At 43.8% G+C, this 16,699-nt stretch overlaps 1 protein-coding gene across 9 annotated transcripts in view; it reads left to right on the top strand.

Annotated features, from left to right (window-relative positions):
- The window catches only part of EIF2A (eukaryotic translation initiation factor 2A), a 50,111-nt gene extending 33,874 nt beyond the window's left edge, over positions 1 to 16,237 (top strand). For all 9 annotated transcript variants that reach the window (XM_066347845.1, XM_066347850.1, XM_066347852.1 and 6 more), the window contains 5 exons: positions 1,864 to 2,435; positions 7,193 to 7,306; positions 12,416 to 12,544; positions 14,325 to 14,390; positions 14,967 to 16,237. In XM_066347845.1, coding sequence (XP_066203942.1) covers positions 1,864 to 2,435; positions 7,193 to 7,306; positions 12,416 to 12,544; positions 14,325 to 14,390; positions 14,967 to 15,032 — 947 coding nt within the window. In that variant the 3' untranslated portion in view covers positions 15,033 to 16,237. The remainder of the gene's footprint in view (positions 1 to 1,863; positions 2,436 to 7,192; positions 7,307 to 12,415; positions 12,545 to 14,324; positions 14,391 to 14,966) is intronic.
- The last annotated feature ends 462 nt before the right edge of the window (positions 16,238 to 16,699 follow it).

Raw genomic sequence — 16,699 nt, 5'->3', positions numbered from 1 at the left:
AAGTCATAAGGGAAAAATTATGAATTTGAATATATAAAAAGTGTAGAGTTCTACATTGGGGGAAGAAAAGAGTTCATAAATTAAGCAAAACAAAAAGTGGAAATTTTTTTTTGACAGAAAAATAGTATGAGAAAAGATGACTTTTGTTAATATAGCTGGTAAATCAATGAAAGACCCATCACTGAAGAGAAAGAGCCATGGGACAGTAAAAAAAAATAGTCCACGGGCCCTGGCCGGTTGGCTCAGTGGTAGAGCGTCGGCCTGGTGTGCAGGAGTCCCGGGTTCGATTCCCGGCCAGGGCACACAGGAGAAGCGCCCATCTACTTCTCCACCCCTCTCCCTCTCCTTCCTCTCTGTCTCTCTCTTCCACTCCTGCAGCCAAGGCTCCATTGGAGCAAAGTTGGCCCGGGCGCTGAGGATGGCTCTGTGGCCTCTGCCTCAGGCGCTAGAATGGCTCTGGTTGCAACAGAGCAATGCCCCCCCCCCCCCCGTGGGCATGCCAGGTGGATCCCGGTCGGGCGCATGCGGGAGTCTGACTGCCTCCCCGTTTCCAGCTTCAGAAAAATACAAAAAAATAAAAATAGTCCACAGATAAAGAAATTATGAGTACATATATTTAAAAAGTGCTTAGTTCATAGAGATCGGAAGGAAAACAAGATGGAGTTTTTCACCTCGGTAGGTTGGCGGAGGTAAGGATTGGACCCACACAGCGTGACTGGAGTGAGGGGTTCTGTACTGTCAGAAATGATCGATGTAGATCGGCGCAAGTCCTGGAAGGACGTTCTGGCAGAATGTCATCAAGTGAGTGTCATCAACTGCCGCCCTCTGACCGGCAGTTACGCTGTGCAGATGTTTTGTGAACACACACAGTGGAGAATGTGCAGCAAGGTTTGTCCTGGGACACAGGGCAGCTGAGGAAGAGTGAGGCCGACCGTGATGTGCATACGTGGAAAAATCTCTAAGAAAGGGTTAGAATGAAACAGCAAAGGTTTGAAGCTTTGGGGGCTTTTCCTGTGATTAGGAGAGAAAGGTTTAATTTCAACAAAAATATTTCAAAAGCATATGCAAGAAATATACCAGAGGGTTGCTTTGTGTAGAGGGACTTGTTTTTGTGGCATGTCTTTATTTTTGTTTTATTTTATTTTTAGATAATGACCTTTTTTTATTTTAGTTTTTTTATTGATTGATTTAAAGAGAGAGAGGAAGGGACACAGAGAGACATCAATTTATTGTTCCACTTATTTATGCATTTATTGGTTGATTCTTATATGTGTCCTGACTGGGGATCAAACACACAACCTTGGTGTATCATATCAGGATGATGCTTGAACCAACTTATCTACCTGTCCAGGGCTGTTTTATTTTTAAATTGATTTTGGGAAGAGAGAGAAAGAGAAACATTGGTTTGTTGTTCCACTTATCCGTGCATTCATTGATTGATTCTTGTGTGTGCCTTGACTGAGTACTGAATCCAGAACCTTGGTGTATCTGGATGATGCTCTAACCCACTGAGCTACCCGACCAGGACTGCAGCATATGTTTTTATTACTATGTGTGCATATACTGCTACCTAGTTCAGTAAAAACTACTTTGTTAATAACTGGTAGTAATAACCTATGCTAATATGAGCTCACATTGTCAAAATGTAAAAAAGTTAAGATTAGCGATTCTTAAGTAAATTTGTGATTATACATTTTCATAGTGTATAATGTAAAAATTTAATTGTAACATACTATGAAATTTTTGGATTTTCTTCTTTTACTGTTTGACATGTTTGGGTGTTCTGTGATTACAATTTGTGCTAATAAATATATTCATATAATTCTTTATTGTTGATACTAGTTTTTATGTTATTTTTTTTAGCAAAAAATGGCCCCATTTACGATGTAGCTTGGAATTCTAGTTCTGCTGAGTTCTGTGCTGTGTACGGTTTCATGCCTGCCAAAGCGACAGTTTTCAACTTGAAATGTGACCCCGTGTTTGACTTCGGAACCGGTCCTCGTAACGCAGCCTACTACAGCCCCCACGGACAGATCCTGGTGCTGGCCGGGTTCGGGAACCTGCGGGGACAGATGGAAGTGTGGGATGTGAAGAACTACAGACTCATCTCGAAACCCGTGGCCTCTGACGCTACGTATTTTGCTTGGTGCCCAGACGGCGAGCACATTTTAACCGCCACGTGCGCGCCCAGGTTGCGTGTCAGTAACGGGTTCAAGGTCTGGCACTACACCGGCGCTGTCCTGCACAAGTACGAGGTGCCGGCACAGGCGGAGCTGTGGCAGGTCTCCTGGCAGCCGTTTCTAGATGGAGTCTTTCCAGCTAAAACAATAACGTACCAGGCCGTTCCGAGCGACATACCCAGTGAGGAACCGAAAGCTGCGACAGCCTACCGACCCCCAGCTCTGAGAAACAAACCGGGCGCCAGTTCCAAACTGGTGAGTCACGTGTTCCTGCTGTGGCCGGAAACGATTTTCCAGTGCGTGGGTCCTCTGGGCCGGTCTTTCTCTCGGGCAGGCACGCTCGTGTGTCCCTTAGGACCTGATCAGAACAGGAACTCTTCAGAACCTGTTGCTGAAAGTGGGACCAGCTCCCATTCGTTGACAGAGTAGTTAATTTGAAACGTCACATTTTGCACGTCTGAGAATGACTGCAGTGTCACAGTGTCTTTGTAGATCATGGGCTAAAATTCAGACGCCCGCTGGGTCAGGCTGGTCGTGGAGGAAGGATTTGTACATGCCGACCTGTGGTGGTCCTTTGTTAGAAAGGTGACGATATGATAGGCACCAGCTGGGACTGTTCCAAGTAAACGGGATATGTATAATGTGACTTAATTACTAGACACTTAGGGAGGATATTCCTTCTTATTTTTTTTATTTTTATTTATTTATTTATTTTTTACAGAGACAATGAGTCAGAGAGAGGGATAGACAGGGACAGACAGACAGGAAGGGAGAAAGATGAGAAGCATCAATCATTAGTTTTTCATTGCGCGTTGCAACACCTTAGTTGTTCATTGATTGCTTTCTCATCTCACATGTGCCTTGACCGCAGGCCTTCAGCAGACCGAATAACCCCTTTCTGGAGCCAGCGACCTTGGGTTCAAGCTGGTGGGCTTTACCTCAAACCAGATGAGCCTGCACTCAAGCTGGCGACCTCGGGGCCTCGAACCTGGGTCCTCTGCATCCCAGTCCGACGCTCTATCCATTGCGCTACTGCCTGGTCAGGCGGGAGGATATTTCAGAGGATAAAATACTGCCTTGCCTTCCTTGTACTTCTGACGCTCTCAAACGAAAGTGCAACCTCCTCCTCCTTGAAAAGTAGCAGTGGCTGTACCTGCTTGAAGTGTTCTGTGTATAAACGGCTTTGTTGTAGTAAGTTATTTAGTAAATATATGTAAAAGCTTATTTAACAAATTAAGCCCTATTTATGTTTTTACATCAAAAAAGAGAGTATAGTGTATTCTTTAGATTTGTCCTGTGTATATTGAAATTTTTTTTCCCTAAGATAAAAACAGGAGTAACCTCACCCTATCTTGCTATTTAAATCTGCATAAGATAGCTCAAGAGGAAAAACTTCTGAAATGGTGTATAGTTTTATTCTCTGGCTCATAAAGCTAGTTTTGGGGGGATTTGGGGGGAGTCTGTTTTGTTAGTGGAGGAAGCTAGAGAAATTAATGTAGAATGATTATAGTTTGGAAATGATAAAACTAGGTAGGAACTTAACCTTTCTTTTTGTGTGTGTGTGTATTTTTCTGAAGCTGGAAACAGGGAGAGACAGTCAGACAGACTCCCACATGCGCCCGACCGGGATCCACCCGGCACGCCCACCAGGGGCAACGCTCTGCCCACCAGAGGGCAATGCTCTGCCCCTCCGGGGCGTCACTCTGCCGCGACCAGAGCCACTCTAGGCACCTGGGGCAGAGGCCTAGGAGCCATCCCCAGCGCCCGGGCCATCTTTGCTCCAATGGAGCCTTGGCTGCAGGAGGGGAAGAGAGAGACAGAGGAAGGAGGGGGGTTGGACAAGCAAATGGGCGCTTCTCCTATGTGCCCTGGCCGGGAATCGAACCCGGGTCCCCCGCATGCCAGGCCGACGCTCTACTGCTAAGCCAACCAGCCAGGGCAGGAGCTTAACCTTTCTCTGTGACATGGTAATTATGGGATCCTAACAAATCATTTTAGCCAAAGTAACCACTAATGAGACATTTTTGTATCTAATTTCAGGACTTGGGTAAATGGCAAACAAAATTCTGTCAAGAAATTACTAAATAAAGATGTTCTTGTCAATAATGTCACAAAAGAAGAAGGGGTGTTACATGTCAGAAAGAAAAAAAGTTGGAATTTTTTTCCCTGAAGAAAACAATTACTTTTTTAATAAGTAAAAATGTATATCTAAATTATACTTAAAGCAGTATTTCTTGGCTTTCCAAAAAACCTTCACTTTCATTATGTGTTCAGCAAAACAGTCACATAATATTTAATACAACTAAAGAATCAAATTTTATTAATAAGGATGAAATTAGGTACAGTGGGCATGTAGTACTAAAGCCAGAAAAGGTCATGACCCCATAGTAGCTGTGTGGATTGTTTGTTTTTGTCTGTGTGTTCTTGTTGTTGTTGTTTTGTCTTAAATGAAAGTCTGTCAGTGGCTACATGGAGCTCAGGGTGCAGAAGAAATCTGTAATTCATTCTTCCTACTTGCATCATTTTTAATTACCTTGTCATTTTTTTTTTAAAGTTCTCATGAGTAGAAACCAAAGCAAGGTGCTATAGAAGAGCCCACTATGAAAGACTTGTGATGTGTAAAGCAAGTGTTCAGCACTAATTATATAGTATATCCTAACTCCTGTTGTATGCAGTGGAGACCAGAAAAAAAGAGAAAAAGAAGTGACAGAGGCTTGGCCTCCAAGTGTCTCTGTTCCACAAGTGAGGGTTTTATACACAGGCTGAGGCAACAGTAGGTTTACAGTTGTTTGTATGGAAAATAATGCGGTCATTAATAAAGAATAAACTGTTTCACGCGCTCACAACTGTAACCCTACTCTCACCACCCCGTGTGCTCATTTGTCAAGTGGGACATGTGTACATGCAGACGTTGATGACCTGAAGTCATTCATGCAGCTCTAAGATGAGTCACTATGTTCTCTTACTTACTCCTGTGTATTTGCAGTGTGTGAGCCCTGCTGTTTCCTCACTGCCCTTACAAGTGCAGCGCAGATCTGAGACTAGTACTCAGGAAACTTCATGGAGCTCGGCCCTTTGGCTGTGCCCAGTGTAACAGAGTCTGAGAGACAGTTAACACGAAGATAACAGCAATGACCAGAGAATCAGTTGGTAGACGAGTTTTTTTGTTTTGGGTGAGAACGTTGCCGTTCCACTCTCTCAGCAAATGTCAGTTATACGGTACAGTGTTATTTACTGTAGTGTACGGTACAGAGCATTAGACTCTCCTTGATCCTGTACTTCCCTCACCCTCTTTCTGTCGTGCAATATAGTTGATAGCTGATATATACATATCCAATGAGGGAAATGATTGTCTGTCTTCATTGTATAATCTGACAAGCTTTTTAGTTTTTTGTAGGCCACTTCATTATGTTAATCTAGGATTTATAATTATGCAATTGCTTATCCCTTCCTGTTGGATCTGTTTCTTTTACATCTGTTTAAGCTTTTTTTTAGCAAGGGAGATAGGAAGCATCAGCTCATAGTTGCGTCACTTCTCATATGTGCCTTGACTGGGGCGGGAGGCGGAGAGGGGCTGCAGCTGAGCCAGTGACCCCTTGCTCAAATCAGCAGCCTTGATTGGGCTCAAGCCAGTGACCTCAGGATCACATTGATGATCCAGCACTCAAGCTGCTGACCCCTTGTTCAAGCCAGATGAGCCTGCTCTCAAGCCGGCGGCCTCAGGGTTTCAAACCTGGGTCTCGTCATCCCAGGTCGATGTTCTATCCACTGTGCCACCTCTGGTCAGGCAGTTGGCATGTTTTGTTTTGTTTTGTTTTGTTTTTAGGAGAGGTCAGTTTTCCTTTTTATTTTTATTTTACAGAGACAGAGAGAGAGTCAGAGAGAGGGATAGACAGGGACAGACAGACAGGAACAGAGAGAGATGAGAAGCATCAATCATCAGTTTTTCATTGAGCATTGCGACACCTTAATTGTTCATTGATTGCTCTCCCATACATGCCTTGACCGCGGGCCTTCAACAGACCAAGTAACCCCTTGCTGGAGCCAGCGACCTTGGGCTCAAGCTGGCGACCTCAGGGTCTCGAACCTGGGTCCTCTGCATCCCAGTCTGACGTTCTATCCACTGCGCCACCGCCCAGTCAGGCTGGTCAGGCAGTTTAAGTTTTTCTATTTGCTTTTATTTTTAATCTCCTAATCCCTGATTTTGCAAGTAGAGATCAAACAAATTTATTTATTTTTATTAAGTGGGAGGGAGGGAGGCAGAGACAGACTGCTGCATGCACCCCGACTGGGATCCATTCAGCAAGCCCCTACCAGGCAATGTTCTGCCGGGCTTGGCCACAGCTCCGTTGCTCAGCAACCAAGCTATTTTGTCACCTGAGTCCAAGGACGTAGAGCCATCCTCAGCAGGGGGGCGGGGTGGGGGGCAACTTTGCTCAAACCATTCCAGCCATGGCTGCGGGAGGGGAAGAGAGAGAGAGAGAGAAAGAGAGAGAGGTGGCGGGGAGACCAGATGGTCGCTTCTCCTGTGTGCCCTGATTGGGAATCGAATCTGGGACATCCACATGCCAGGCCAACGCTCTACCACTGAGCCCACCAGTCAGGGCCCAAACAAATCATTCTTAATGCAAAATAAACAAATGAAGAAATGGGGTTTCTGTTGTAGTAGTCGATCCAAAAAGATTTGTCGAATAAACTGTTGTTGGTATCTAATTGCATATGAATCGCGTCTCAGTAATATACTAAAAATTATTCCATTGTTCAATCAGAACTGGAGTGACTGTTGCCAGGTGTTATGTAAGAGGTACCTATCAACTAATTGGAAGATCCTCATTGCATCCATCCTGACCATTGGAGTGTGCCTACTACTCCAGTTTGGAAATATTTTTGCTAGAGATCTGAAATTTGACAAAATAAGTTTATCCCTTACTAGCAAAGTCGTGTAATTTGTTGTATGAATTTTTAAAAACATGGACTGTACTTTAAAGTCGTTTATTTCACATTTTCCACAGCATGAGGAGGAACCACCTCAGAACATGAAGCCGCAGCCGGGAAACGAGAAGGCGATGTCTAAGACAGCCCTCAAAAATCAGAGGCGACACGAGGCCAAGAGAGCCGCCAAGCAGGTACTCGCCGCTGGCTCTTCAGAACAGGCCGGGAAGCTGGCCTTCAGCCGCAAGTCTGTCGTCCTAGAGATCTGACTGTTAGGTTCTAAAACGAAGTTGGACTTAGACTTAGTCAGAATGTCTTTCTTTTGTGTTCGACTGTGAATTTTTAAGTGTTCTAATGTATAGAGGAGGTTGAGGAGATAGATGCATCTGACCCGCAAACCCGAAACCCTCGTGGGATTACGTAGGCTGTTGCTTGCTGTGGACCTTTGTGGTTCAACCCTTGTGAAGTGGGCTAGTTTGCTTTCTTGAAAACGTCAAGTGTCGTCACTCAGCATCGTATTGCTGTAGGAAATTATTCAGTTGGGAATCTAAATACCTAAAGTACCCAAACAATGGAATTGTTCTGAAATAATTGGATATATGGTTTTGTAGTTGCAAAACTAGACCAGGCCGGGACTCTGGGGGGTGAGGTCCGGTGACGACACAGTTGAGATTCAGACAGTGCGGCCTGGCTGGCAGTACTTGAATTTGCGTATGTGTTTTGGTAGGCAGCTGTTTTAAGGTGTAGAATTGCCTTGTGTAACCATATTCTGCTAAAATCTGCACTTAAAAAAATCAGTGTGCTCTTTTGTAGTTACTAGATTCCACCCACAAATATCATTAAATGGCTCAGGTTTAGTCGGTTATTTTGAGCAAAATAATCGACTCCGTGTATTAGACTTGTGGAAAAGCGGGACTTGTCCTTTCATCACCGTGGGTAGCGACCTCTGCTGGCCCCGAGTGTCACAAGTTGGCCGTATCTTTATAACCCTAGTAGGTGAGATTCCTTCTTAGTCTTTCTCTAGCTAATATCTTTTTAGCTAATATAATTGACAGATATAATTTTCAAAGTGTATAGCATGATGATTTCATATACATACATATGGTGGCAGGATTCCCACAATCGAATTAATTAAATTAAAGGTCCATCACCTCACATTCATCTCTTTGGGGTGATGAAAACACCAAGTTCTACTCTCAACAAATTTTAATGCTACAATACTGCACTGTCAACAGTCGTCACTGCGTGCTACGGCAGCCCTCAGGGACAGTCTAGGGACAGCCCTATCAGCCCTTGTGTCAGCTTCTCCCCTTCCCCACCCGTCCCACAGCCACCACCCTGCTACGGCAGCCCTCAGGGACAGTCTAGGGACAGTCCTGTCAGCCCTCAGGGACAAGCTAGGGACAGTCCTGTCAGCCCTTGTGTCAGCTTCTCCCCTTCCCCCACCCCGCCCCACAGCCACCACCCTGCGCTGCCTTTCTCAGTCTCACTTTGTTTTAGCTTGCACACGCACAGCGACACGGTATGCATGATTTCTCTGTCTTATTTCATTTAGCATGATGCCCCTGCTTCGTTCATGTTGGTGCACATGGCAGAATGTCTCTTTTGTAAAAAGATGTATATCTATGCAGAGATCGTATATATCACTTAGCTGGTTTTCATACCTGCCCGTTGCGAGCAAGGCTGCAGTGAACCTGGGAATGCAGGAAATCTCTTTGCGATAGTGACTTTGTTTCCTTTGTCTGTATACCCGGAAATGGGGTCGCCGGCCCATATGATAGCTCGTTCTCTCTAATTTCTTGAGGAACCTCTATATTATTTTCCAGAGCAGTTGTACAGGGTTCTTTCTGATAGAGATTTAAGGGCCTTCTGAAACTCATCTACCTTAGAATCCTAGGCTCTAGTGGTAGTTTCCTTTTATCAGATCTTCAGTATGATTATCACTGGTCCTGTGCTAGGGTGTCCCTTTGTAATAAAATATTGGGGTTGTGTGTGTGTGTGTGTATTTTTCTGATAAAATTTTCATCAGAGGTCATGGAGTCAGTATCTCTTATTTATAAAAATCAGTATTAAAAGAGTTGGACTTTCTGTGGCTTTTTTGAAAAAACACAAAAATAAAAACACAGTTAGTGCCATTCATGTAAAACATAGTAATTGCAGAAACAAGCCCCGCACCCCACCCGGTACAGCCATGCACACACCCACGCGTGTTACAGACCAAAGGTAGTACCATGACTAGTCCATCGTCTGTGGAGCTGCGCTCTGCGCGTCTGCCCAGTGATGGCGAAGGTCCTCTGCTCGCAGGATAACGCTGGCAGGAGGCAGTTTTGAGACGACAGGCTGGACTAGTACAAGTGGTGGCCGTGGGATAGAACAGAGGCAGATTACCGTGGCGGCATTGCCTGGACCACACCTTCTCAGCCCTGACTCTGAATTGAGTGACCAGAGCAAAAGGAGTCAGGTGCATCTAGTCCAACCAAGACCTGCTCTAAACTGGAGGTAGTTCTATAAAGCTTATCAGTGATACCAAAATAACAAACCCAAAATTTTAATTTTACCTTATCCATATCCTTTCCAGAGAATTACCAGAATTTTTTTTTAATTTATTTTATTTTTTACAGAGACAGAGAGTGAGTCAGAGAGAGGGATAGACAGGGACAGACAGACAGGAACGAAGAGAGATGAGACGCATCAATCATTAGTTTTTCATTGTGCGTTGCAACACCTTAGTTGTTTATTGATTGCTTTCTCATATGTGCCTTGACCGCGGGCCTTCAGCAGACCGAGTAACCCCTTGCTGGAGCCAGCGCCCTTGGGTCCAAGCTGGTGTGATTTTGCTCAAACCAGATGAGCCCGCGCTCAAGCTGGTGACCTCGGGGTCTTGAACCTGGGTCCTCTGCATCCCAGTCCAACACTCTATCCACTGCGCCACTGCCTGGTCAGGCGAGAATTACCAGAATTTAAGTATAATTATATGCAGCCCTTTTAACTCAATGTTGGTTATTTAAAATGATAGAAAATTCAATTTCATATTTAGCTTAACTTTAATAGTTTTTTACATTTATAACATTAACCTTCCTTTGTAGTAGAAAAAACTCATGTTCTCTCAACTCATTATAACTACAATTAAATTTTTTTTAATCTGATGTCAAAAGCAAATTTAATAAGCATAATATCTCTCTTCTTTTATCTCTTCTTTAGTTTTTTTATCATGAAAAATACCAAACAGTATATTGTGAGAGGAGGCTCCTTATGAGTCGAAGCTGAACAGTTTCTCCGAATCCTCTGTGAAAGTGCTCACTGTGACTTTCCACACAGAAGGAGGTGTGGGATCAACGTTTGCCGCAGAGAGTACAAAAAGGTGCCGCTAGCGTGACTTGAAAAAGAAAAAGCGACTCTGGTTTTGCACTCTCTAAAATCCCTCGGGCGCACAGTTTCCGATTTGGGAATCTAGGAGTGACACCTGTTCCAACTCCCCCCTCCCCCCTTCTCTGAGAATTCAGATGATTCTGTGCAGAACTCAGAGATCAGAGGATTTGGATGCTTGGGGTTTATGTATTCCACGGGAACTCTGTAAAGAACTAGAATCCCTACCTGGAGGGCAATCAAGCCTCTGGTTTAATTTCTTGATTTTAGAGAGAAAGAAACACAGACTGGTGGTTCCACTTGTTTACGCATTCGTTGGTTGCTTCTTGTACGTGCCCTGACGGGCTCCTTGGCCTATCAGGATAGCGCTCTACTAAATGAGCCACCTGGTCGTGAGAGGGAAGTAAACACTTGTCAGAATGTATGTCTTGTCTTAAATACAAAAAGAATGTCATTCTCCTTCTCTTTCATTTATTTAGCGTGTGTAGTAGAGCACACTTTATTCTGGGGCCACAAGTAGCACAGTGAACGAGGAAGCCTCAGGGCCGGTCTAATGGAGGGGTAGTGTGCAAGGTCTGATCGTGAAGCACATGGAACAGTCAACAGGAGTAGTGTGCACAGAGACCAGGAAACCAGACTTTATTGCCTTGGAGGGGAAATGAATGTGGCTCAGAGTCCGTCGGTGAGGAGGGGTGAGGCTAGAAAGGTGGTCTGAGGTCTGATCGTGAAGCACATGGAACAGTCAACAGGAGAGGTGTGCACAGAGACCAAGAAACCAGACTTTATTGCCTTGGAGGGGAAATGAATGTGGCTCAGAGTCCGTCTGGTGAGGAGGGGTGAGGCTAGAAAGGTGGTCTGAGGTCTGATCACACTGGGAGCAATGTAGTTTCCTTTTCAGGGGAGAGGCGTTTTCGGTGGCACTTTGGTGCGGAGTTTGATTGACCTGATTATAGAGAGATCTCTGTAGCACTTGTCCTGTAGCGCCATCCTTACAGGCACTTGATCATGCGTCCCTGTTACCATTCTGGAGGACACAAGAGTGAGGCTCACGTACCTTCATCAGACAAGCCCTCTCACATTTCCCAGTCATATAATAGCATCTCCCAAAATATCTAGAAATTTTGAATGTTTACTGGCTGATACACGTACCTCCTGATTTATCTTCTAAGGTGACTTCATTTCATTGTCTTTTTATTCTAACATAATATTGAAAAAAAAATTTATTTTTTTATGTTACTTTAAATCTAGGTCTGTCAGTGTTCCCTGTGACAAATATCACAGTACAAACCATGTGGATGTCATTAACTCTCATATGTTTTTAAGCCACATTGTCCTTCTCGTGGAATGATGTCACATACTTCGTGGGGCCTTCAACTCAGACCCTCTTTTTATATAGGATGTAGCAGAAAAGATAAAATTATATTTTATCTTTTATTCTCCATTTGGTTTCTGCATTTTCTATACCAATACCATTTTGGTTGAAACACTTGGCCCTGGCCAGTTGGCTCAGTGGTAGGGCGTCGGCCTGGCGTGCGGGGTACCCAGGTTCGATTCCCGGCCAGGGCACACAGGAGAAGCGCCCATTTGCTTCTCCACCCCCCCTCCTTCCTCTCTGTCTCTCTCTTCCCCTCCCACAGCCAAAGCTTCATTGGAGCAAAGATGGCCCGGGCGCTGGGGATGGCTCCTTGGCCTCTGCCCCAGGCGCTAGAGTGGCTCTGGTCGCGGCAGAGCGATGCCCCGGAGGGGCAGAGCATCGCCCCCTGGTGGGCAGAGCGTCGCCCCCTGGTGGGCGTGCCGGGTGGATCCCGGTCGGGCGCATGCGGGAGTCTGTCTGACTGTCTCTCCCCGTTTCCAGCTTCAGAAAAATACAAAAAAAAAAAGAAACACTTTAATGTTTTCACTTTAGAAAATTGAATATTTGAAAATATTTTCTGCAGGAAGCAAAAAGTGACAAGAGCCCAGATTTGGCACCTGCTCCTGCCCCACAGAGCTCGGCACGAAGTACCGTCAGTCAGTCAACTTCCGGAGACCCTGAGGCGGACAGAAAAATCCGGAACCTGAAGAAGGTGAGGTGAAATACGGGTCAGATGCGTTCCCGGAAAGAAATGAGTGAGCATCATCTGCAGAGAGTCGTATTTAGATGTCTAAAGATGGGCATCTCAGAAGCTTATGGCTGCCGGGATCGTGGCTTTCTCACTGGGAAACACGGCAACGAGCGGCACTGGCTGAAGTTCTAGTCACAAATTCTCATGATTGTTAGTCTCTTTATTATTGATTTTGGGGGTAAGAAGAAATAATGTACATTTGTACAGAGATATGCTGAACACTTTTATACTCAGTAATTCATTAGACACGTGTGAGACAGGTAGGAACAGACCTTTACCCCAGTTTTAAAGATGAGGAAACAGAGACAAAACGAAGTTTATTAGCTTGTCAAATTGCCACCGGTTTGTGGAGGTAAACCAGGCCTCCAGCACCCTTCGCAGCTGCACCTGTTAAGTTTGTGTGAGCGCCAAAGATGTCATCCAGGCACAGTGAGGCGCAAAAATAATGGTAAAATTGGTGACATATTTACATACATACATATGTTCATATATACATATACAGAAAACTATGACATTCATTAAAAGCTTGGAAAAGCCCTGGGCGGTTGGCTCAGTGGTAGAGCGTCGGCCTGGTGTGTAGAGGTCCCAGGTTCGATTCCCGGCCAGGGCACACAGGAGAAGCGCCCATCTGCTTCTCCACCCCTCCCCCTCTCCTTCCTCTCTGTCTCTCTCTTCCCTTCCCGCAGCCGAGGCTCCATTGGAGCAAAGATGGCCCGGGCGCTGGGGATGGCTCCTTGGCCTCTGCCTCAGGCGCTAGAGTGGCTCTGGTTGCGGCAGAGCGACGTCCCGGAGGGGCAGAGCATCGCCCCCTGGTGGGCAGAGCGTTGCCCCCTGATGGGCATGCCGGGTGGATCCCGGTTGGGCGCATGCAGGAGTCTGTCTAAACTGTCTCTCCCCGTTTCTAGCTTCAGAAAAATACAAAAAAAAAAAAAAAAGCTTGGAAAAGATTAAGTTTACATTCAGTATTAGATGAGGTTCAGGTATACGTCCTAGTGCTTAGACATTTATATAACTTGCGAAGTGGTTTCCCCAGGAAGTCTAGCACCACCTGACACCATACGTAGTAATTACAATATTATTAACTATATTCCCAATGCTGTACTTTACATCCTCCCGTATTCTTAACATACCTGATTTTACATTTAAATTTAAAAACATTTAAACAAACATTTAAACATCCTTAGCATTTTAACAAACTATTCTTTTTATTTTATTTTATTTATTTTTCTTAAGTGAGAAGTGGGGAGGCAGAGAGACAGACTCCTGCATGTACCCCAACCGGGATCCACCAAGCAAGCCCTGTATGGGGCAATGCTCTGCCCATTTGGGGCCACTGCTCCATTGCTCAGCAACCAAGCCATTTCAGTGCCTGGGTTGAGGCCAGTGAGTCAACCTCACTACCCAGGTCCAGCTTGCTTCAACCGAGCCATGGCTGTGGAAGGAGAAGAGAGAGAGAGAGAGAGAGAAGGGAGAATGGGAAGGGTGGAGAAGCAGATGATCGCTTCTCCTGGGTGCCCTGACCAGGAATCAAACCTAGGACATCAACATACCAGGCCAACACTCTACCACTGAGCCAACCAGCCAGGGCTTAACAGGCTATTCTTAATACAAATGTAAGATAATTGATTTTCCTTCTTCACGTTTCACCTTCATATGATTGAGTTGTTATTTAAGGAAATTTGCATTCGAAAATGACTTATTCTTCCTTTCTCTTGACTTATAATGTATTTACTGTTTGCAGAAACTGAAAGCAATTGAACAACTGAAGGAACAGGCAGCAACCGGAAAGCAGCTAGAAAAGAATCAGGTCTCGTCTGCGTTTTCCATTTGGGCTCAGTCATGACTACCCTTCCCCCTTTCTATTATAAGCGATTGTTTCATTCGGTGAAAGAGCCCATGGATTTTAAATGCTTCTTTTGGAAGTTGTATGCCATATGATTTTTTTTAATGGTTTCACTCTTAAACATGGAGGGATGAGTGGGGGGACATGATGTAGGTCATGGTCAATAAGAAAGTCACTGTATCTAACGGGTGGATTAATACGAGTGTTTCTTATGTGGACGAGCAGTCTGCCTTCCTGTATCTCAGGTTGCACGCTCTGTTCTTGTCCGTCTCCCCCTCCTCTCCTCAGCACTTCTAAGCCCAGGTGTAGAGGGGAGCGTTTACTTGACCTAAAGGAACGCAATGAGACAGTTTCTGTCCTTTGTTGCCTGGATCCACACCAGATGACAAATTGTTTCTAATCTACACTTTGAGATCAGTGTTTAGCAGTGGATCCGACCAAGTGGCAGAAATACTCTCTTTGGTTTCTTCTATGCTCTTTTGGCTATAAAGCCAATAATTACTTTATTTCTAATAACTTGATTGTTTTAAACTTTTCTAGTTGGAGAAAATTCAAAAAGAGAAAGCCCTTCTCCAGGAGCTGGAAGATTTGGAATTGGGTATTTAAAGAGTCACAGAAAGCAAGCTGGTTACCAGAAATCAATGAAAACACATCTTCTATTAAGTTCATTGGTATATACAGAATATTCACGTGTCCACACTTACCACCCATCTCTGATTTTAACCATTTTTCCAAGATTCTGCATATATGCGAAATTATTTAATAATGTCTATTAAAATTTTTGCATCCTGTTTCATTTTAACATATGATATAAGAAAGAGACACATGAATTTTCTCGCTAAGTTTGACAGATTGAAAGACAAATATTGTTTTATAATAGGGGATAATATTACTATATAAATGAATAAAGACATTTTAAATTTAATCAGTTTTGGCTTTATAAGTTTCTCACTCAAGAAGTCTTGTATTAATTTAGGTGGCAAATTTGGGTAAATTGTCTTTTGAACGTATAATATGTCTGTCTTTATCCTAAAATATTACTTTAAAGAAATCCTTAAAAATCAGGTTATAGTAATTGTATTAAATTGTTTCTATTATATGGATTATTTGAAGTAAATTATTTTTAGTTCTAAAGTAAAGCCTTTTAAAAATAGAAAATAGTAAAACATTTTATTTTGCTATTTCAAATAATAAAACTAGTGATTTGAGGATACGGTCCTTTCCAGTGTAAACTGTGCTTGTTTGGTTGTCTGTCCACGTGATGAAGAGAAGGTACACGGCTAATCCACGCATTTGACTGTCAAGAGGATGAAGTCAGTACTCACCCTCTGATTGCTTCGGTTGTCTTTTCATGTGATAGAGAAGAGATACAATGATAATCAAGACATTTGGCTATTGAAACCAACTTACATTTGGTTTTGGAATCCATCACAATTATTTTCATCAAGTTTACATTTGAGACTATTTTTATTTCATTTGAGTTGATAGAGGTTTTCATTTTCCAGAGCTAATGTTTAAACTGACAGATGAAGGGAAAGAATCTAGAAACACCTTGAGAGACAAACACAAACAGATAACTGAGTTCACGGATGCCCCAAAGTTTGTTAAGATTTAGTAACGACCTGATGCATTAAATTTCAGTGGTATTTTATTAAGTATGTAGAGTGTTTGTGTGACACACATGCATACTTGTGTACATATAATTGCTTTCAACATTAATTTATTTCTGATAATAGAAACTGACACAAATAGATTGCTTTTCAATATATTACTTTAGAAATTGTTTTTCTAATAAAATATTTAATAATTCATTCTGACACAGGGTGATATATTTTTTTTTTTTTTTGGCTTGGCAGTTTAACAAATTGCATTACTCTTGGTTGTTCATTGATTGCCTCTCATACGTGCCTGAGGGCGCTCCAGTGAGCCAGTGACCCCTTGCCCAAGCCACCGACCTTGGGCCCAAGCCACCGACCTTGGGCCCAAGCCAGCGACCTCGGGGCTTCCGACCTTGGTCCTCTGCGTCCCAGGCCAACACTCTATCCACTGCGTCACTGCCTGGTCAGACTGCACCTTTTTTTTGTTTTTGTTTTTTAAGCTACTTGACCAATTCATTGTTCCAGTGTTTGCTGGGTATAGTGCCGGTTACAGAGAAAATACAGAGTACCCTTTCGTAATGTCGAGTTGTTTCTGAATGTGAGATTGGCTCAGGAAATGAAATGTAAGAAAACTAAAGACACTTGAGAATTGGTACCACAAGATGTGGCCTGGCG

The sequence above is a fragment of the Saccopteryx leptura genome, chromosome 8 (assembly GCF_036850995.1).
Source record: "Saccopteryx leptura isolate mSacLep1 chromosome 8, mSacLep1_pri_phased_curated, whole genome shotgun sequence".
In the NCBI taxonomy this organism is placed as follows: Eukaryota; Metazoa; Chordata; class Mammalia; order Chiroptera; family Emballonuridae; genus Saccopteryx; species Saccopteryx leptura.
The sequence above is the reverse complement of the archived record's forward strand: the minus strand, read 5'-3'. Positions and strand labels throughout refer to the sequence as shown.